Consider the following 21,817-nt stretch of genomic DNA (forward strand, 5'->3'; position numbering starts at 1 on the left):
GGCTGTGCAAACACGCACACACTCGTCTTCTAATTAAAACATTAATATATCACTGCATGAGTTGATTCTTATTAAGCTAAAGCAGCAGCAATATATATATATTTTATTTTTAATGCTAATACTGTTTAATATAGCTTAATCAGGTTAAATATGAAATGCATATTCACCAAAATAACCAGAGAATATGGTGGTGTTAGTTGATTTTATTGATGAACTAGTTAATCAGCTTGTACTGATATGAAGCAGAAGCTGCATTATAACCAAGCGAGCAGCTCGTAGTGTTGACGCAGACACAGACACATTCACCTCACGCAGGATAGACACACTGCACTATATTTCCTGTTTTAGGATTGTGTTGTTGTGTTTCTGACTATCTAAAGTTTACTAAAAGGAATAGTTTCTATGTTGGAATTGAACACATAATCTCACAACAGTAAACGATCTCATGCAACTATATCAAAAAGTGCTGAATGTTCAATAAGGGTCATATTTATTTATTTCTTGGTCAGGGTACAGACACTGAGTTCTGACTAAAGGGGAAGTGAGAAAATAAAAAAACAGTTGTTATTTTTATACACATCTCTCCCTCCATCCAGTGTAAGAGTGTAGAGCTTGAGCTCTGAGAGGATTTCTGTCGTCTTCAACTCTCTTCTCTGGTAATTCATTTACACACAAGACAGTAAACCTTCTGTAGTTTTCAATTTTGCTTTATTGTCAATTCTGTATTATGATATAGGCCTAATTGTGTGTTTTTATTTGTTTGTTTATTCTGCTGTAAGGTGAATGTAAATGATGGAAACATTGATGACGTTCCTCCTCACTGGATCTCTGATACAAGGTCTCAATCTTATAGATTATTCCTCTGTTCTATTTAACAAGATGAATTATTATTATGAAAGCACTTTCATGTGTCCTTAATGAGTTAAAGAGCAATAAATTATGCAGAAGTGTGTTCTGCTTGTAACTTGTGTATGATTACTTCCTTCTGTGTGTTTGTGTTAATTTTAGGTGTTTTGTGTGGCTTTAATATCAATCTGCCGAAGAAAGTAGAAGCTCTGAAAGGATCCTGTGTTTTCATCCCCTGCACATTTGATATTGATCAACAATATGAAAAAGACCTCACTGACAGTGCAAAGAGAAAATGGTTTAAAGTCGGAAAACCTCCCATTATAGTGTTTGACTCCAGCAGCCCCAACACTGGACTGTTAAAAGGAGAAATATTTGGCACTGCTACACAGAAAAACTGCACCACACGCTTCGATGATGTTGATCAGAGTCATCATGGCTCATATGACTTCAGACTTGAAGCCAATGGTAAATTGAAACATAGCTACACAGGACCTACATACTCTCAAGTTCAAATTGCTGTCTTAGGTGAGTGTCATATTGTTCATGCTGCTTCTATAGTGTGACTGGACATAAAAAAAATCTACTACTGTACAACATATACCTTCATTACTGGATATGATAATCAACATTATCTTGTAATATCACGTGTGTTTCAGCATCTCCACACAAACCCGCACTGAGCATCTTTCCGGATCAGGAGGTGATTGAGGGAAGTTCAGTGAGTCTGCGCTGCTCTACTAAAATCTTCTGTCCGTCTCGTCCTCCATCTCTCACATGGAGCTCATCTCTCATCGAGAGCATCACAGGACGACAGTATCAGAACCAAACTGATATCATCTCTGATCTGAACTTCACTGTTTCTCACCGTCATCATAGAGTCACTTTCACCTGCACTGCAACACACCAGCTACAGAAGCAGATCACAACACAAGAGTCCTGTGTGCTACACGTTCAGTGTAAGACAGGAATTATTTAAATCTATTCTGACTGAATCTATAATTAGTGCTGTAAATCATAAAGTAATCGCCTGAATGATTTTCTCCTCCACTAGATGCTCCTAAAAACACATCAGTGAGGATAGATCCAGCTGGTTTAGTTCTAGAGGGCCGTTCAGTGACTCTGAGCTGCAGCAGTGATGCAAACCCAGCAGTGAACTACACCTGGTACAGAGACACTGAGAGACCTCTGAATCCAGTTCAGACCGGACCAAACCTGACCATCAACACCGACCCGACACACAGCGGACGATACTACTGTACAGCTGAGAACAAACACGGCACACAGAACTCATCAGTGCTGCTGGACGTCCAGTGTGAGTATTACGAGTCTTAAAGTGGTCATATGATGTTGCTAAAAAGAACATTATTTGGTGTAATGCAATGTGTTTATGTAGTTTAAGGTTCAACAAACACATTATTTTCCATATAATGTACATTATTGTTGATCCTATATGACCCGCCTTTCTGAAACGCGTCGATTTTTACAAAGCTCATCGGTCTGAAAAACGAGGTGTGCTGTGATTGGCCAGCTATCCAGTGCATTGTGATTGGCCGAATTCCTTAAGCGTGTGACGGAAATGTTACGCCCCTTAACATACTGTGATGCCGTCTTTCAGCAAAACGAGACAAAACCAATAAAACCCATTATAAATGAGGCATTTGTTGCATCCAGTGGGGACTGATTACTGATTATAATGACTTACTTACTTACTTTTAATGACTTACTGACGATAAGGACTGTCCTTTTTCGTGTTGCGTATCGTGCTGCGTAAACATAAAAACCATGTCTGCATTTGTCATCTGGGAAACAACAAACAACAAGCACTACTCCACACTGCTCAAAACTCACGTTTGAATAGTCAGTATTTAAATATGAAAACATACCTACAGACTGTGAGTCAGAAGCACCAGACTGTCCTTGCAAAATTGGAACTGAACCACTTTATAGAAACAGACACTGGCATTGTAGGCTACTGGTTCAGGAAACAGTCCTTGTCCTCCGTAAAATGCACTGCACACATCTGAATATTTGGATTGAACTGTTCCGGAACAGTATTGTAAACACAACTTAACCACTGATTTCTAGTTGTGTCCTCTTTTGGAAGACCAAACAAAGTAGTTTTGCTTTCACAACGAAACAAACAGTGTCTCCACAAAATGGCGTGAGAATAAAAGTTACGCCTTCTTTCTTTGCGTGACGATTTGAGTGGCGTTATGCAAATCTTCCCACATTGTGACGTAAACATGTGGGGGCGTGTTAGAACAAGCCGTTTTAGGGGGGTGTGGCTGACTCTTAATTTTTATAAAGAATATCTCTTTGGATTTGAGACTTTAGTCTTTGCAACTTTACAGATCTTCTTTATGCACCAAGACCTTGTAACACTCCAAAGAGAAAGGAAAATTTTAAATCGCATCATATGACCCCTTTAAACAATTGCTAATATATACTTTCCACACCTCCATTTGTGTTATTTTACAGTTAATGTCTTTACCGTTATTTAAAAAAAAAATCTGAAAAACAGTCATAATACTAAATACTGCGACATCCAGTGAGAGTACCTGTAAATCTGCTGAACATCCAGTGCGTGTACTTGGTAATCTGCTGAGTGTCTGACATGAGTAATTTTAATCTTGTGGGCATCTATTGCAAGTACTTGGCAATCTACAAGATGTCTGGTGCAAGTACTGTGTCCAGTGTGAGTACTGGGTTATCATTTGTACATCCAGTGTAAATACTTGGTAATTTGCCAAGAGTCAAGTGGTAATCTTCTAGATGTCCAGTGGCAGTGTGAGTACTTGGTAATCTTCTAGACGCCCAGTGTGAGTACTTGATAATCTTCTAGACGTCCAGTGTGAGTACTTGGTAATCTTCTAGACGTCCAGTGTGAGTACTTGGTAATCTTCTAGACGTCCAGTGTGAGTACTTGGTAATCTTCTAGACGTCCAGTGTGAGTACTTGGTAATCTTCTAGACGTCCAGTGTGAGTACTTGGTAATCTTCTAGACGTCCAGTGTGAGTACTTGGTAATCTTCTAGACGTCCAGTGTGAGTACTTGGTAATTTTCTAGATGTCCAGTGTGAGTACTTGGTAAACTTCTAGATGTCCAGTGTGAGTACTTGGTAATCTTCTAGATGTCCAGTGTGAGTACTTGGTAATCTTCTAGACGTCCAGTGTGAGTACTTGGTAATCTTCTAGACGTCCAGTGTGAGTACTTGGTAATCTTCTAGACGTCCAGTGTGAGTACTTGATAATCTTCTAGACGTCCAGTGTGAGTACTTGGTAAACTTCTAGACGTCCAGTGTGAGTACTTGGTAATCTTCTAGACGTCCAGTGTGAGTACTTGGTAATCTTCTAGACGTCCAGTGTGAGTACTTGGTAATCTTCTAGACGTCCAGTGTGAGTACTTGGTAATCTTCTAGACGTCCAGTGTGAGTACTTGGTAATCTTCTAGACGTCCAGTGTGAGTACTTGGTAATCTTCTAGACGTCCAGTGTGAGTACTTGGTAATTTTCTAGAAGTCCAGTGTGAGTACTTGGTAAACTTCTAGATGTCCACTGAGTGCGAGTACTTGGTAATCTGCAGGACATTCAGTTCAGATGGTTCAGCACGTCTCAATTCAGACTGTTTTTCTAGACAAATGAAAGACAGTCTCTGTCCGATTGCATGACTTGGTAATCTTCTAGATGTCCAGTGTGAGTACTTGGTAATCTTCTAGATGTCCAGTGGCAGTGTGAGTACTTGATAATCTTCTAGACGTCCAGTGTGAGTACTTGGTAATCTTCTAGACGTCCAGTGTGAGTACTTGGTAATTTTCTAGATGTCCAGTGTGAGTACTTGGTAATCTTCTAGATGTCCACTGAGTGGTAATCTGCAGGACATTCAGTTCAGATGGTTCAGCACGTCTCAATTCAGACTGTTTTTTCTAGACAAATGAAAGACAGTCTCTGTCCGACTGCATGACAAACTTAGACAATAACATACTACACATTCTATATCTTACTGTGTTTGTGTTGTTTTAGCACAGTAGTCTTAAACTTCTACACACAGTTAGTGTGAAGTGAATAAGTAATGGGTTAAATACAGACGTGTGGTGTTTTGTTAGTGTTGTGGCCTGCTGTAGATGTTTGAACAAATGCTTTTCAGATGCAAACACATTACCTGCATCTGAAACTTGTAAAATAGAGAGGTTTAAACCTGCAGCCTTTCAAATGTTAAACTGTTAAATCACACATTCTACATCACACATCTTTTTTTCCTCAGATGCCCCAAAAAACACATCATTGTCAGTGTTTCCCTCCGGCTTAGTGATGGAGGGAAATCCAGTGACTCTGAGCTGCAGCAGTGATGCAAACCCAGCAGTGAACTACACCTGGTACAGAGACACTGTGAGACCTCTGAATCCAGTTCAGACCGGACCAAACCTGACCATCTACAACACCGACCCGACACACAGCGGACGATACTACTGTACAGCTGAGAACAAACACGGCACACAGAACTCATCAGTGCTGCTGGACGTCCAGCCAACTCATTTCTGTCTGCGTCCTGCTGACAATTAACATTTAAACGTCATGTTTTCATCAGATTTTGATATCCATCCTAAACATAGGCAGAAATCCTGAAGGGGACAGGACCCCACCCCCCATCTGAGGGTTGCCCCCCCTAAAAATATGATTTAAAACCATGCTGTGTATAGTAAATAACAATGTTTTATACTGTAAATAATTTTGTAAGTATTAAAGTAACAAATGCAAACACGGCAAAAAAGCGTTTTAAGTTAAGAAACATTTTGAGTCTCCCCCTCCCTTGCCTCACAGTGCTTTGGTCCAAATGCCTGCTTTCCTCTTTTACATCAATCAGTGTTGCCAAGTCATAATACAGTACAGTACAAAGTCCTTACAAGTACACTTTTAGCTGTGTTATTTGTGTCCCATTCAAAAATTGCTTTTGAAAAATTTGATCATTATTGTCCCCCACTACTGTATGACGAAATTTATGCCCTGATCCTAAAATCAACATTATTCAAAGAAAAACTTAACTTTCCTCTTTGGCTTTTGTTCACAGTTTATCTCGAGTGCCTCATAAATGTTACTGTAAAATATGTTTGCATAGCGTGATCCAGAGGTGGGAGTAAGTCACACATGTGCAAGCAGGGACAGACTGGGAGTGAAAAACAGCCCTGGATTTTCTCCCAAATAGGCCCACCAAAACTACAAACAGTCGCTACTATCTCACAATATTACAGCAATTCTGTCGCAATTATGGCAAATAACATCACAAAACCCATGGTGAAAACCTTTGTTTTTCTGTCATTTTCCATTGACTTCCATATTTTCTATCCTCTAATCTCAACACATGGCAAGGCAAGTTTATTTATATAGCACATTTCATACACAATGGTAAATCAAAGTGCTTTAAAATAAAATAATCATTAAAAAAAGCAATAAAAACCACAAAATAAAACAAGGAATTTAAAAACGTTAAAAATGATTTAAAAATTGATGTAAAGTTAATTTAAGACAGTAACTTCGGGTTGCATAAAATACAGTGCAATTCATAAAATACAGTGCAATCAATTTGGACATCGCACAGTGCTCATTCAATAAATGCACAGCTAAACAGATGAGTTTTGAGTCTAGATTTAAAAGTGGCTAATGTTTTAGCACATCTGATCTCTTCTGGTAGCTTATTCCAACTGTGGACGGCATAATAACTAAAAGCAGACTCCTCTTGTTTTGTGTGAACCCTTGGTATTTCTAACTGACTCGATCCTAATGATCTGAGTGGTCGGTTACGTTTATATTCAGTGAGCATATCTGCAATGTATTTTGGTCCTAGGTCATTGAGTGATTTATGAATGAGTAAAAGTACTTTAAAATCAATCCTAAATGTAACTGGAAGCCAGTGTAACGACCTGAGGACTGGTGTGATATGCTCAGATTTTCTGGATCTAGTCAGAATTCTACCAGCAGCGTTCTGGATGAGCTGCAGCTGTCTAATGGTCTTCTTGGGAAGGCCGGTGAGGAGACCATTACAGTGGTCCACCCTGCTGGTGATAAAGGCATGAACAAGTTTCTCCAAGTCTTGACTGGAAACAAAACATCTAATTCTTGCAATGATTTTTAGATGACAGTATTCTGATTTAGTTACTGCTTTGACGTGACTACTGAAACTAAGGTCTGTCTCCAGAATCACACCAAGATTCCCGACTTGATTTTTAGTTGTTTGTCCCCTAGAGTCAAGGTATGCATTCACCTTGAAAACTTAATCTTTGTTTCCAAATGCAATGACTTCAGTTTTTTCCTTGTTTAACTGAAGAAAGTTCTGGCACATCCAACTGTTAATTTCATTGATGCATTGGCAGAGGGAGTCAATGGGACTATAGTCATTTGGAGATAAGGCTAGGTAAATCTGTGTATCATCAGCATAGCTGTGATAGGCAATTTGGTTCTTTCTCATTATTTGACTTAGTGGGAGCATATACAGGCTAAACAAGAGCGGTGCAAGAATTGAGCCTTGTGGGACTCCGCATGTCATGGACGTCCGCTTAGACTTATGCTCTCCTATACTCACATTATAACCTCTCCCTTCTAAGTATGACCTGAACATTTTGAGTACCATCCCAGAAAGCCTGACCCAGTTTTCCAGTCTCTGTAGAAGTATGTTATGATCAACTGTGTCAAACGCAGCACTGAGATCTAGTAGTACCAGCATTGATATTTTGCCAGAATCAGAATTTAAGTGAATATCATTTATTATCTTAATGAGTATTGTCTCTGTGCTGTGATGCGGTCGAAAACAGACTGAAAATTGTCCAGGTATCCTTTTGAGTTTTTGTTCGGCTGATTAAAAATGACCTTTTCTATAATTTTGCCTATAAAAGGAAGATTTGATATTGGTCTATAATTGCTCAAAAAGATGTTATCAAGATTGCTCTTTTTCAGAAAGGGTTTAACAACTGCAGTTTTCAGTAAGTTTGGAAAAGTTCCAGAAAGATGTGAGTTGTTCACCACTTCTAAGAGATCTGCTTCTAAACAGTTTAGCACACTTTGGGAAGTGTGTCAAGATAGCGGGTAGACGATTTTATGTGATGCCCTATTTCTACCAACATTTTGCTATCAATTGCTTCAAAAATAGACATAGTATCTTCTTTTTGATATTGCGGCCGAATCTGTCTGACCTCTGCATAACTTGAGGATGTGCTAATCACCTTCCTGATATTGATGATCTTCTCAGAAAAGAAGGAAGCAAACTCATTGCATTTGCTGTCTGAGGGCATTTCACTGGGAATCTGATTACGTGGGTTTGTCAGTCTCTCAACAGTAGCAAAAAGAGTGCGAGTGTTGTTTAAGTTACTGTTTATAAGGTTTGAGAAGAAACTCTGTCTAGCTGTGGCTAGTTCCACATTGAAAGCACAAAGGCTATCTTTATAGATGCTATAGTGAATTTCACGTTTCGTCTTCCGCCACATCCGCTCAGCTTTTCTGCAGTCTTTTCATACTCTGTACTGCTGTTGATTTTCTCCAAGCTGATTTCTGTCTGCCAGACTTCTTACTGACTATTTCAGGAACAATATCATCAATAACATTCTTAACTTTTGAGTTAAAGGAATCAAGGAGAAGATCAACAGAGTCTGCAGAAATGCTTGGTGTTAAAGATATAGCCTTCATAAATAGCACACTAGTGTTCTCGTTAATGGGTCTCTTTCTGACAGAGACAGATCTAGATACAGTGGTAGCAGAGATCAATATATCAAAGAAAATACAGAAGTGATCAGATAGTGCTACAGCCTTAATAACAATGGATGAAATGTTTAGACTCCTACTGATGATTAAATCTAGAGTGTGTCCCTTATTGTGTGTAGGTTTGTGCACATGCTGAATCAGGTCAAAAGTGGTTAAAACAGTTATCATTTATTTTGTAGTTTTGTTTTCTGCATTATCTATGTGAATATTAAAATCCCCTGCAATAGCAAAACAGTCAAACAATGAGGAAATCATTTATAAAATTTCTGTGAACTCTTCAACAAAGGCTGGAGAGTATTTTGGAGGCCTGTAAATAATGATAAACAGAATGCTTGGAGCATCTTTCAGCACAATCCCTAGATTTTCAAAAGACAAGTACTGACCAAATGACACTTGCTTGCATTGATAGACATCTTTAAATAGAGCAGCTACACCTCCACCTCTCCGAACAGTCCTGCAGACAGTCATGAAAGTGAAGTTACGAGGGGATGTTTCATTGAGGACTGTTGCACTGCAGCTGGCTTCTAGCCATGTTTCATTTAGAAACATAAAAGCCAGATTGTTTGTGGTTATTAAGTCATTGATTAAAAATGATTTATTTTTTAATGAGTGCATGTTTAAAATTCCTAACTTGATGGCAGTGCTTTTAGTCTTTACATCAATCTTAGTTTGATGCATAATAGGCTGGAGATTAGATAAATTAGCCCTTCGGCTTGAGAAGGCCTTAGACTTTCTATCACATGATAACAGAAATAGAGAAAGCTACAGGCACACTGGGTTCCCGCTTGTTCTGTAAACATTTGTGAATGTTGCTGCTATCATAGCGGGGACCTGACACACATCATTGAGAGCTGCTATCAGTTGTTTTTGGTTCACCTACAGCAGATGGAGGGTTTGGGCCCTGGCGTTGTGGCAGTGCCGGAGAGCTCTCACAGGAGGAGGAGGACGAACTGGGCCCACAGGCTTTGGTGGTTGGGGGGCCCGCCGTTTTTAGTTGATATTTAGGGCCTTGCAGTGAATGAGTGGGAGAGTGGGAGAGAACCATTTCACATCTTAACATCAGCATTAAGGCTTTTCTTAGTTGTTTATCGAGTTGTTTCTCACGGAGAGAGTTAGCTGTTGGAAATTTCACATTTTACTGCCTTTGTGGGAGTTTTTTCGAAGTTTTAATATGTTCATTTTAGATATATTTGGGAAGCAAAAAAGCAGGTGTTTTTGGAGAGGGAAATTAAGCTTAATAATAAAATGTTGATCCAAAACTGTATTTTATTCTCTGAAACTTTATTTTCTTATATTTATGATAATATTTTAAACAGATCCAATAGACCCATGACTGTCAGAACTATAGAACAATAGATAAATAGATTAGAGTAGAGTAGGTTGTGAATATTACTGCATGAGTTGATTCTTATTAAGCTAAAGCAGCAGCTCCAGTATAATGAGTGTTCAAAGTGTTTCGGTCTGTAGGAAACTCCAGCGAGTGCGTAAATATAACCTATATATGAAGACTATATATATATATATATATATATATATATATATATATATGTATATATATATATATATATATATATGTATATATATATATATATATATATATATATATATGTATATATATATATATGTATATATATATATATATATATATATATATATATATATATATAATGCTAATATTGGGTTTAATCAGGATAAATATGAAATGCATATTTATCAAAATAACCAGAGAATATGGTATTGTTATTTGATTTTACTGATGAACTAGTTAATCAGCTTGTACTGATATGAAGTAGAAGCTGCATTATAACCAAGCGAGCAGCTCGTAGTGTTGACGCAGACACAGACGCAGACGCAGACACAGACACAGACACATTCATCTCACGCAGGATAGACACATTGCACTATATTTCCTGTTTTAGGATTGTGTTTCAAATGTTATGTTTCTGACTATCTAAAGTTTACTAAAAGGAATTGTTTCTATGTTGGAATTGAACACAGCATCTCACAACAGTAAATGATCTCATGTACCTATATCAAAAAGTGCTAAATGTTCAATAAGGGTCATACTTATTTATTTCTTGGTCAGGCTGTTGTTACGGAGTTCTGACTAAAGGGGAAGCGGGAAAAAAAAACCCAGCAGTTGTTATTTTCAGACACAGATCTCCCTCCGTCCAGTGTAAAAGCATTTAGAGCTTGAGATCTGAGAGGATTTCTATCGTCTTCAATTCTCTTCTTTGGTAATTCATTCTGTAGTTTTCAATTTTGCTTTATTGTCAATTCTGTATTATGATATACTGTAGGCCTAATTGTGTGTTTTTATTTGTTTGTTTATTCTGCTGTAAGGTGAATGTAAATGATGGAAACATTGGTGACGTTCCTCCTCACTGGATCTCTGATACAAGGTCTCATTCTTTTAGATTATTCCTCTAACAAGATTAATTATTATTATGAAAGCATTTTCATGTGACCTTCATTAAATTAAAGCACAATAAGTTCTGTAGAAGTTTGTTCTGCTTGTAACTTGTGTATGATTACTTCCTTCTGTGTGTTTGAGTTAATTTTAGGTGTTTTGTGTGGCTTTAATACCAATCTGCCGAAAAAAGTAGAAGCTCTGAAAGGATCCTGTGTTTTCATCCCCTGCACATTTGATATTGATCAACAATATGAAAAAGACCTCACTGACCGTGCAAAGAGAAAATGGTTTAAAGTCGGAAAACCTCCCATTATAGTGTTTGACTCCAGCAGCCCCAACACTGGACTGTTAAAAGGAGAAATATTTGGCACTGCTACACAGAAAAACTGCACCACACGCTTCGATGATGTTGATCAGAGTCATGATGGCTCATATTACTTCAGACTTGAAGCCAATGGTAAACTGAAACATAGCTACACAGGACCTACATACTCTCAAGTACAAATTGCTGTCTTAGGTGAGTGTCATATTGTTCATGCTGCTTCTATAGTGTGACTGGACATGAAAAAAGAAATCTACTACTGTACAACATATACCTTCATTACTGGATATGATAATCAACATTATCTTGTAATATCACTTGTGTTTCAGCATCTCCACACAAACCCACACTGAGCATCTTTCCGGATCAGGAGGTGATTGAGGGAAGTTCAGTGAGTCTGCGCTGCTCTACTAAGATCTTCTGTCCGTCTCGTCCTCCATCTCTCACATGGAGCTCGTCTCTCATCGAGAGCGTCACAGGACAGCAGTATCAGAACCAAACTGATATAATCTCTGATCTGAACTTCACTGTTTCTCACCGTCATCATAGAGTCACTTTCACCTGCACTGCAACACACCAGCTACAGAAGCAGATCACAACACAAGAGTCCCGTCTGCTACGCGTTCAGTGTAAGATAGGAATTATATCAATCTATTCTGACTTATCATCTATAATCAGTGCTGTAAATCATAAAGTAAGCGCCTGAATGATTTTCTCCTCCACTAGATGCTCCTAAAAACACATCCGTGTCTGTGAATCCAGCTGGTTTAGTTCTGGAGGGCCGTTCAGTGACTCTGAGCTGCAGCAGTGATGCAAACCCAGCAGTGAACTACACCTGGTACAGAGACACTGAGAGACCTCTGAATCAAATTCAGACCGAACCAAACCTGACCATCAACAACACCGACCCGACACACAGCGGACAATACTACTGTACAGCTGAGAACAACAGCACACAGAACTCATCAGTGCTGTTGGACATCCAGTGTGAGTATTACGAGTTTTAAAGGGGTCATATGATGTTGCTAAAAAGAACATTATTTTGTGTATTTGGTGTAATGCAATGTGTTTATGCGGTTTAAGGTTCAAAAACATTATTTTCCATATAATGTACATTACTGTTTCTCCTCTATGCCCGCCTTTGATTGGCCGAATTCCTCAAGCGTGTGGCGGAAATGTTACGCCACTTAACATACTGTGATGCCGTCTTCCAGCGAGATGAGACAAAACCAATAAATTCCATTATAAACGAGGCATTTGTTGCATCCAGTGGGGACATAATTACTGATTATAATGACTTACGTTGCATAGCGTATCGCGCTGCGTAAACATAAAACCATGTCTGCATTTGTGATTGGAGAAACCACAAACAAACACTACTCTACATTACTCAAAACTCGCGTTTGAATCGTCAGTCTATAAATATGAAAACATACTTACAGGCTGTGTGTCAGAAGCGAAGTTGCAAAGTTGGAACTGCCCCACTTTATAGAAACATTGTAGGGTACTGGTTCAGGAAACAGTCCTCGTCCTCCGTAAAATGCACTGCACACATCTGAATATTTGGGTTAAACTGTTCTGGAACAGTGTTGTAAACACAAGTTAACCACTGATTTCTAGTTGTGTCCTCTTTTGGAAGGCCAAACAGATAAGTTTCGCTTTCACAACGAAACACACAGCATCTCCACAACATAGCATCGGCGGCAACAGTGAGAATAAAAGTTACACCTTCTTTCTTTGCGTGAACATTTGGGCGCCGTTATGCAAATCTTCCCACATCATGACGTAGACATGTGGGGGCGTGTTAGAATGAGCCGTTTTAGCGGGGTGTGGTTGACTCTTAATTTTTATAAAGAATATCTCTTTGGATTTGAGACTTTAGTCTTTACAACTTTACAGATCTTCTTTATGCATCAAAAGCTTGTAACACTCCAAAGAATAAGGAGAAAAATTTTAATCGCATCATATAATCCCTTTAAATAATTGCTAATATATATTTTCCACACCTCAATTTGTGTTATTTTACAGTCAATGTCTTTACTGTTATTTAAAAAAAATCTTAAAAATTTGTCATAATACTAAATACTGCGACATCCATTGAGAGTACCTGTAAATCTGCTGAACATCCAGTGCGTGTACTTTGTAATCTTCTAGCTCTCCAGTGTGAGTACTTGGTATTCTTCTAGATGTCCAGTGTGAGTACTTGGTAATCTTCTAGATGTCCAGTGGCAGTGTGAGTACTTGATAATCTTCTAGATGTTCAGTGTGAGTACTTGGTAATCTTCTAGATGTCCAGTGGCAGTTTGAGTACTTGGTGATCTTCTAGATGTCCAGTGGAAGTGTGAGTACTTGATAATCTTCTAGATGTTCAGTGTGAGTACTTGGTAATCTTCTAGATGTTCAGTGTGAGTACTTGGTAATCTTCCAGATGTTCAGTCTGAGTACTTGGTAATCTTCTAGATGTCCAGTGTGAGTACTTGGTAATCGTCTAGATGTTCAGTGTGGGTACTTGGTAATCGTCTAGATGTTCAGTGTGAGTACTTGGTAATCTTCTAGATGTCCAGTGGCAGTGTGAGTACTTGATAATCTTCTAGATGTCCAGTGTGAGTACTTGGTAAACTTCTAGATGTCCAGTGGCAGTGTGAGTACTTGGTGATCTTCTAGATGTCCAGTGGCAGTGTGAGTACTTGATAATCTTCTAGATGTCCAGTGTGAGTACTTGGTAAACTTCTAGATGTCCAGTGGCAGTGTGAGTACTTGGTGATCTTCTAGATGTCCAGTGGCAGTGTGAGTACTTGGTGATCTTCTAGATGTCCAGTGGCAGTGTGAGTACTTGATAATCTTCTAGATGTCCAGTGGCAGTGTGAGTACTTGATAATCTTCTAGATGTCCAGTGTGAGTACTTGGTAAACTTCTAGATGTCCAGTGGCAGTGTGAGTACTTGGTGATCTTCTAGATGTCCAGTGGCAGTGTGAGTACTTGGTGATCTTCTAGATGTCCAGTGGCAGTGTGAGTACTTGATAATCGTCTAGATGTCCAGTGGCAGTGTGAGTACTTGGTAATCTTCTAGATGTCCAGTGGCAGTTTGAGTACTTGGTAATCTTCTAGATGTCCAGTGGCAGTGTGAGTACTTGATAATCTTCTAGATGTTCAGTGTGAGTACTTGGTAATCTTCTATATGTCCAGTGTGAGTACTTGGTAATCTTCTAGATGTCCAGTGTGAGTACTTGGTAATCTTCCAGATGTTCAGTCTGAGTACTTGGTAATTTTCTAGATGTCCAGTGGCAGTGTGAGTACTTGGTAATCTTCCATATGTTCAGTCTGAGTACTTGGTAATCTTCCAGATGTTCAGTCTGAGTACTTGGTAATCTTCTAGATCTCCAGTGTGAGTACTTGGTTTTCTTCTAGATGTCCAGTGTGAGTACATGGTAATCTTCTAGATGTCCAGTGGCAGTGTGAGTACTTGATAATCTTCTAGATGTTCAGTGTGAGTACTTGGTAATCTTCTAGATGTCCAGTGTAAGTACTTGGTAATCGTCTAGATGTTCAGTGTGAGTACTTGGTAATCTTCTAGATGTCCAGTGGCAGTGTGAGTACTTGATAATCTTCTAGATGTCCAGTGTGAGTACTTGGTAAACTTCTAGATGTCCAGTGGCAGTGTGAGTACTTGATAATCTTCTAGATGTTCAGTGTGAGTACTTGGTAATCTTCTAGATGTCCAGTGTGAGTACTTGTTAATCTTCTAGATGTCCAGTGTGAGTACTTGGTAATCTTCTAGATGTCCAGTGGTAGTTTGAGTACTTGGTAATCTTCCAGATGTTCAGTCTGAGTACTTGGTAATCTTCTAGATATCCAGTGTGAGTACTTGGTAATCTTCTAGATGTCCAGCGTGAGTACTTGGTAATCGCCTAGATGTTCGGTGTGAGTACTTGGTAATCGCCTAGATGTTCGGTGTGAGTACTTGGTAATCTTCTAGATGTCCAGTGTGAGTACTTGGTAATCTTCTAGATCTCCAGTGTGAGTACTTGGTATTCTTCTAGATGTCCAGTGTGAGTACATGGTAATCTTCTAGATGTCCAGTGGCAGTGTGAGTACTTGATAATCTTCTAGATCTCCAGTGTGAGTACTTGGTAATCTTCTAGATGTCCAGTGTAAGTACTTGGTAATCGTCTAGATGTTCAGTGTGAGTACTTGGTAATCTTCTAGATGTCCAGTGGCAGTGTGAGTACTTGATAATCTTCTAGATGTTCAGTGTGAGTACTTGGTAATCTTCTAGATGTCCAGTGTAAGTACTTGGTAATCGTCTAGATGTTCAGTGTGACTACTTGGTAAACTTCTAGATGTCCAGTGGCATTGTGAGTACTTGGTAATCTTCTAGATGTCCAGTGTAAGTACTTGGTAATCGTCTAGATGTTCAGTGTGAGTACTTGGTAATCTTCTAGATGTCCAGTGGCAGTGTGAGTACTTGATAATCTTCTAGATGTTCAGTGTGAGTACTTGGTAATCTTCTAGATGTCCAGTGTAAGTACTTGGTAATCGTCTAGATGTTCAGTGTGACTACTTGGTAAACTTCTAGATGTCCAGTGGCAGTGTGAGTACTTGATAATCTTCTAGATGTTCAGTGTGAGTACTTGGTAATCTTCTAGATGTCCAGTGTGAGTACTTGGTAATTTTCTAGATGTCCAGTGTGAGTACTTGGTAAACTTCTAGATGTCCAGTGGCAGTGTGAGTACTTGGTAATCTTCCATATGTTCAGTCTGAGTACTTGGTAATCTTCTAGATGTCCAGTGTGAGTACTTGTTAATTGTCTAGATGTTCGGTGTGAGTACTTGGTAATCTACAAGACATTCAGTTCAGATGGTCCAAGCACGTCTCAATTCAGGCTGTTTTTTCCAGACAAATGGAAGACAGTCTCTGTCCGATTGCATGACAAACTTAAACAATAACATATACTCCACATTCTCATCCTATATCTTACTGTGTTTGTGTTGTTTTAGCACAGTAGTCTTTAGTCTATAAACTTCTACACACAGTTAGTGTGAAGTGAACAAGTAATGGGTAAAATACAGACATGGTGTTTTGTTAGTTTTGTGGCATGCTGTAGATGTTTGAACAAGATGCTTCAACACGTTACCTGCATCTGAAACTTGTAAAAAAAAAGAGAAGTTTAAAACTGCAGCCTTTTAAATGTTAAACTGTTAAATCACACATTCTACATTGCACATCTTTTTTTTTCTCAGATGCCCCAAAAAACACATCATTGTCAGCTTTTCCCTCCGGCTTAGTGATGGAGGGCAATCCAGTGACTCTGAGCTGCAGCAGTGATGCAAACCCAGCAGTGAACTACACCTGGTACAGAGACACTGAGAGACCTCTGAATCCAGTTCAGACCGGACCAAACCTGATTATCTACAACACCGACCCAACACACAGCGGACAATACTACTGTACTGCTGAGAACAAACACGGCACACAAAACTCATCAGTGCTGCTGGACGTCCAGCCAACTCATTTCTGTCTGCGTCCTGCTGACAATTAACATTTAAACGTCATGTTTTCATGAGACTTTAGATATCCATCCTAAACATAAGCAGAAATCCCTAAAACTATGATTAAAAACCACGTTGTGTATTGTAAATAACAATGTTTTATACTTTAAATAATTTTGTAAGTAGTAAAGTAACACAAACGCAAACAGGGCAAAAAAGCGTTTTAAGTTTAGAAACATTTTGAGTCTCCCCCTCCCTTGCCTCACAGTGCTTTGGTCCAAATGCCTGCTTTCCTCTTTTACATCAATCAGTGTTGCCAAGTCATAATACAGTACAGTACAAAAGTCCTTACAAGTACAGTTTTAGCTGTATTATTTGTGTCCCCTTCAAAAATTGCTCTTGAAAACATTTATCATTATTGTCCCCCACACTGTATGACAAAATTTATGCCCCTGATCCTAAAATCAACATTATTCATAGAAAAACTTAACTTTCCTCTTTGGCCTTTGGTTCACAGTTTATCTTGAGTGCCTCATAAATTTTATTGTAAAATATGTTTGCATAGTGTGATCCAGAGGTGGAAGCGCCCACCAAAACTACAAACAGTTGCTACTATCTCACAATATTACAGTAATTATGTCGCATTTACGGCAAATAACATCCCAAAACCCATGGTGAAAACCTTTGTTTTTCTGTCATTTTCCATTGACTTCCATATTTTCTATCGTCTAATCTCAACACATGAACCATTTCACATTATACTGTAACATCAGTATTAAGGCATTTCTTAGTCGTTTATCAAGTTGTTTCTCACAGAGAGCGTTAGCTGTTGGTAATTTCACATTTTACTGCCTTTGTGGGAGTTTTTTGAATTTTTAAAATGTTAATTTTAGATATTTTTGGGAAGCAAAAAAGCAGGTGTTTTTTGGAGAGTGATAATCAAAGCATCATTTACTCACCCCAAAGGTGATCCAAACCTGTATTTTCTTCTCCGAAACAAAAAAGATGAACATTTATGCTGCTCTTTTCAACTGATCCAATAGACCCATGACCGTCAGAACTATAGAAGAATAGATAAATAGATTAGAGTAGGTTGTGTAAAGGCTTTGCAAACACGCACACACTCGTCTTCTAATTAAAACATTAATATATCACTGCATGAGTTGATTCTTATTAAGCTAAAGCAGCAGCTCCAGTATAATGAGTGTTCAAACTCCTCTCAAATTAACTAAACAGCACAGCAATTACACAAACACAAACAGAACAAGTCATTTACACACATTCAGCTGGCTCTCTCTCTCTCTATTGTTCTCAGTGTTCTTCTACCTCATGTGGAATTAATTAATGCAGACAGACACTCACTCTGTAGGAAACTCCAGTGAGTGTGTAAATATAACCTATATATGGAGACTATATATATATTTTTTTTATTTTTAATGCTAATACTGGGTTTAATCAGGTTAAATATGAAATGCATATTCACCAAAATAACCAGAGAATATGGTGGTGTTAGTTGATTTTATTGATGAACTAGTTAATCAGCTCGTACAGATATGAAGCAGAAGCTGCATTATAACCAAGCGAGCAGCTCGTAGTGTTGACGTAGACACAGACACATTCACCTCACGTAGGATAGACACATTGCACTATATTTCCGTCATATTTATTTCTTGGTCAGGCTGTTATTATTGAGTTCTGACTAAAAGGGAAGTGACCCCCCACCCCCCCAAAAAAAACAGCAGTCGTAATTTTCACGCACATCTCTCCCTCCGTCCAGTGTAAAAGCATTCAGAGCTTGAGCTCTGAGAGGATTTCTGTCGTCTTCAACTCTCTTCTCTGGTAATTCATTTACAGAAAATCAGTAAACCTTCTGTAGTTTAAATTGTTCTTTATTGTAAATTCTGTATTATGATATAGGCCTAATTGTGTGTTTTTATTTGTTTGTTTCTTCTGCTGTAAGGTGAATGTAAATGATGGAAACATTGGTGACGTTCCTCCTCACTGGATCTCTGATACAAGGTCTCATTCTTTTAGATTATTCCTCTGTTCTATTTAACAAGATGAATTATTATTATGAAAGCATTTTCATGTGTCCTTAATGAGTTAAAGAGCAATAAATTATGCAGAAGTGTCTTCTGAATATTAACTTTGTATGATTTTTTCCTTTTGTCTGTTTGTCTTTGTTTTAGGTGTTTTGTGTGGCTTTAATATTAGTCTGCCGAAGAGAGTAGAAGCTCTGAAAGGATCATGTGTTTTCATCCCCTGCACATTTGATATTGATCAACAATATAAAGATGACCTCACTGACAGTGCAAAGAGAATGTGGTTTAAAGCCGGAGGAAGTACCGCTGTGTTTGACTCCAGCAGCCCCAACACTGGACTGTTAAAAGGAGAAATATTTGGCACTGCTACACAGAAAAACTGCACCACACGCTTCGATAATGTTGATCAGAGTCATAGAGGGTCATATTACTTCAGAATTGAAGCCAGTGGTAAATTGCAATATAACTACAAAGGAACTACATACTCTCAAGTTCAAATTGGCGTCTTAGGTGAGTGTCATATTGCTGCTTCTATAGAGGGACTGGACATAAAAATAAATCTTCTACTGTACAATATATACCTTCTTTATTTGATATAATGACCCATATGATCTTGTAATATTTGACTGCGTCTCTGTCTGTTTCAGCATCTCCACCCAAACCTACACTGAGTGTCTTTCTGGATCAGCAGAAGGTGATTGAGGGAAGTTCAGTGAGTCTGCGCTGCTCTACTAAGATCTTCTGTCCGTCTCGTCCACCATCTCTCACATGGAGCTCGTCTCTCATCGAGAGCGTCACAGGACAGCAGTATCAGAGCCAAACTGATATCATCTCTGATCTGAACTTCACTGTTTCTCACCGTCATCATGGAGTCACTTTCACCTGCACTGCAACACACCAGCTACAGAAGCAGAACACAACCAAGCGCTCCCGTCTGCTAAGTGTTCAGTGTAAGACAGGAATTATATCAATCTATTCTGACTGAATTTATAATTAGTTCTGTAAATCATAAAGTAATCGCCTGAATGATTTTCTCTTCCACTAGATGCTCCTAAAAACACATCAGTGAGGATAAATCCAGCTGGTTTAGTTCTGGAGGGCCGTTCAGTGACTCTGAGCTGCAGCAGTGATGCAAACCCAGCAGTGAACTACACCTGGTACAGAGACACTGAGAGACCTCTGAATCCAGTTCAGACCGGACCAAACCTGACCATCAACAACACCGACCCGACACACAGCGGACGATACTACTGTACAGCTGAGAACAAACACGGCACACAGAACTCATCAGTGCTGCTGGACGTACAGATTCAGACTCATTTCTGTCTGCGTCCTGCTGACAATTAACATTTAAATGTCATGTTTTCATCAGACTTTAGATATCCATCCTAAAATCAATATTATTCAAAGCAAAACTCAACTTTTCTCTTTGGCTTTCGGTTTACTGTTTATCTTAAGTGCCTCATTAATGTTACTGTAAATATGTTTGGATAGCGTGATCTGTTTTTCCCAAAGCAGTTACATGCAAACCTGCTTGATGATAGCATTACTGTGCAGCATTTAGGCCTAAATTTATGTATTTTAATTGCAAATAAAATTTCCATACATTTGTATCAGACAAGTGTACTTTTTATATGTGCTCTATAAATAAATTTAACCAGACTATACATTCATAACTCAGTTCTTCTCTGTTAAATGGATAGTTCACCTAAAATGAAAACACATTTACTCACCCTCAATTTGTTCCAAATGTGTAGTTTTCACTTTTCTTTCTGCAGCTTTCTGATATTTTGAAGAATACTGGTAATCAAACAGTTGACGGTATCCATTGACTTCCATAGTATGGGAAAAAATATTATGGGAGTCAATGGCTACCAGCAACTGTTCAAAATATCTTCTTTTGTTTTTCAAAGAAAGAAAGAAACTCATACAGGTTCGGAACAAGTGGAGGGTGAGGGAGTAAATGTTAATAATTTACATTTTGAGTAAATTATCACTTTAATACTTTTTTGAGACATTCGGTGAAAAGGTGAAGAGTACTAAACCGCTGAATGAGACAAATATTTTATGATATTAGAAAGATTAACATCATTTAAAAGTGGTTTACAAACAAATTTGCCTTGACTACTTATCTCTGAGGTAAAACCAGTGAAACAGCATATAAGTAACAAACAAACAAACAACAAAACTCACAGAACAACCTCACAAACGCAAGTCACACCGTCATCAGATTTGGTAAAAACACAGTATTTATTAACATAGTATTTAAACAGCCTACCATTATGAATCCTCACAGTCCTACACACACACACACACACACACACACACACACACACACACACACACACATATATACTCTTAAGTGTAATTATATCCTGTAATGCCTAGCACTCTGTGTGCATGATGGATTATTGCATGACACCATTATTTAGCTGAAAAATGATTAATGGCATACGAGCTCCATAAACACTAAGCTCTGAGCTGGACCTGAGAGACAAGCCCACGGAGAGCGTCTTTGACCCGCACAAACCTCTGAAATAAACACCACCACGACCTACATGAAATATGAGCCGCATTAAAGCACCATTGTTCTCCGTATGACAGGAGGAGCAGAATTCATTCAGCATTGGTCCAAGAGCGATAAACTCTTCATTAGAACTCCAGACGGCTGTACAAAAGCACTGGCACTAATGGAAAAGTGCAAAACTCCACATAAAAACATGAGATTACAGCTGTCTGCCAAGAAAAAAAACAATGAACGTTGCTTGAAAGAAATAACAATTTCATCATAATACACCTGAAGAGCCGTCACCGCAGAAAAACTCTAGACTAACTCTTGAATGAAAGTGTGACTTAGTCAGAGCTGCCAAGTCTACTTATTATAAATGCCTTTGCACTTGTTTTTTTCCGGAAGACACTAGACAGTTGTGGGTTGCGTCTTCTGGGCTTATTTTCAGG

The 21,817-nt window shown here is 38.6% G+C and overlaps 1 protein-coding gene across 5 annotated transcripts; it reads left to right on the forward strand.

Moving 5' to 3' along the window:
* The first annotated feature begins 597 nt into the window (after positions 1–597).
* LOC109091222 (B-cell receptor CD22-like) lies at positions 598–20,516 on the forward strand. 5 transcript variants are annotated; one of them, XM_042737677.1, is made up of 6 exons: positions 598–656; positions 10,937–10,995; positions 11,158–11,523; positions 11,658–11,957; positions 12,055–12,315; positions 16,569–18,788. In XM_042737677.1, exons 2-6 carry the CDS (start codon positions 10,947–10,949, stop codon positions 16,865–16,867), a joined length of 1,275 nt encoding a protein of 424 aa, XP_042593611.1. In that variant the 5' UTR covers positions 598–656; positions 10,937–10,946; the 3' UTR covers positions 16,868–18,788. The 5 variants fall into 5 exon arrangements, with proteins under 5 accessions (XP_042593611.1, XP_042593600.1, XP_042593594.1 ...); XM_042737666.1 differs by lacking the exons at positions 10,937–10,995; positions 11,158–11,523; positions 11,658–11,957; positions 12,055–12,315; positions 16,569–18,788 and adding exons at positions 780–838; positions 1,009–1,374; positions 1,506–1,805; positions 1,901–2,161; positions 5,109–6,249 and having other exon boundaries at positions 620–656; XM_042737660.1 differs by lacking the exons at positions 10,937–10,995; positions 11,158–11,523; positions 11,658–11,957; positions 12,055–12,315; positions 16,569–18,788 and adding exons at positions 780–838; positions 1,009–1,374; positions 1,506–1,805; positions 1,901–2,161; positions 19,905–20,516 and having other exon boundaries at positions 638–656.
* Positions 20,517–21,817: the final 1,301 nt, after the last annotated feature.

Source organism: Cyprinus carpio, chromosome A4 (genome assembly GCF_018340385.1).
Source record: "Cyprinus carpio isolate SPL01 chromosome A4, ASM1834038v1, whole genome shotgun sequence".
Lineage (NCBI taxonomy): Eukaryota > Metazoa > Chordata > Actinopteri > Cypriniformes > Cyprinidae > Cyprinus > Cyprinus carpio.

Excerpts from the sequence above, each read along its gene's own strand:
- LOC109091222 (XM_042737660.1), top strand. The coding sequence starts at position 790 with ATGATGGAAACATTGATGACGTTCCTCCTCACTGGATCTCTGATACAA. Across the intron at positions 1,806-1,900 it reads CTGTGTGCTACACGTTCAGT|ATGCTCCTAAAAACACATCA; the intron begins GTAAGACAGGAA and ends CTCCTCCACTAG. Across the intron at positions 2,162-19,904 it reads AGTGCTGCTGGACGTCCAGT|ATGCTCCTAAAAACACATCA; the intron begins GTGAGTATTACG and ends CTCTTCCACTAG.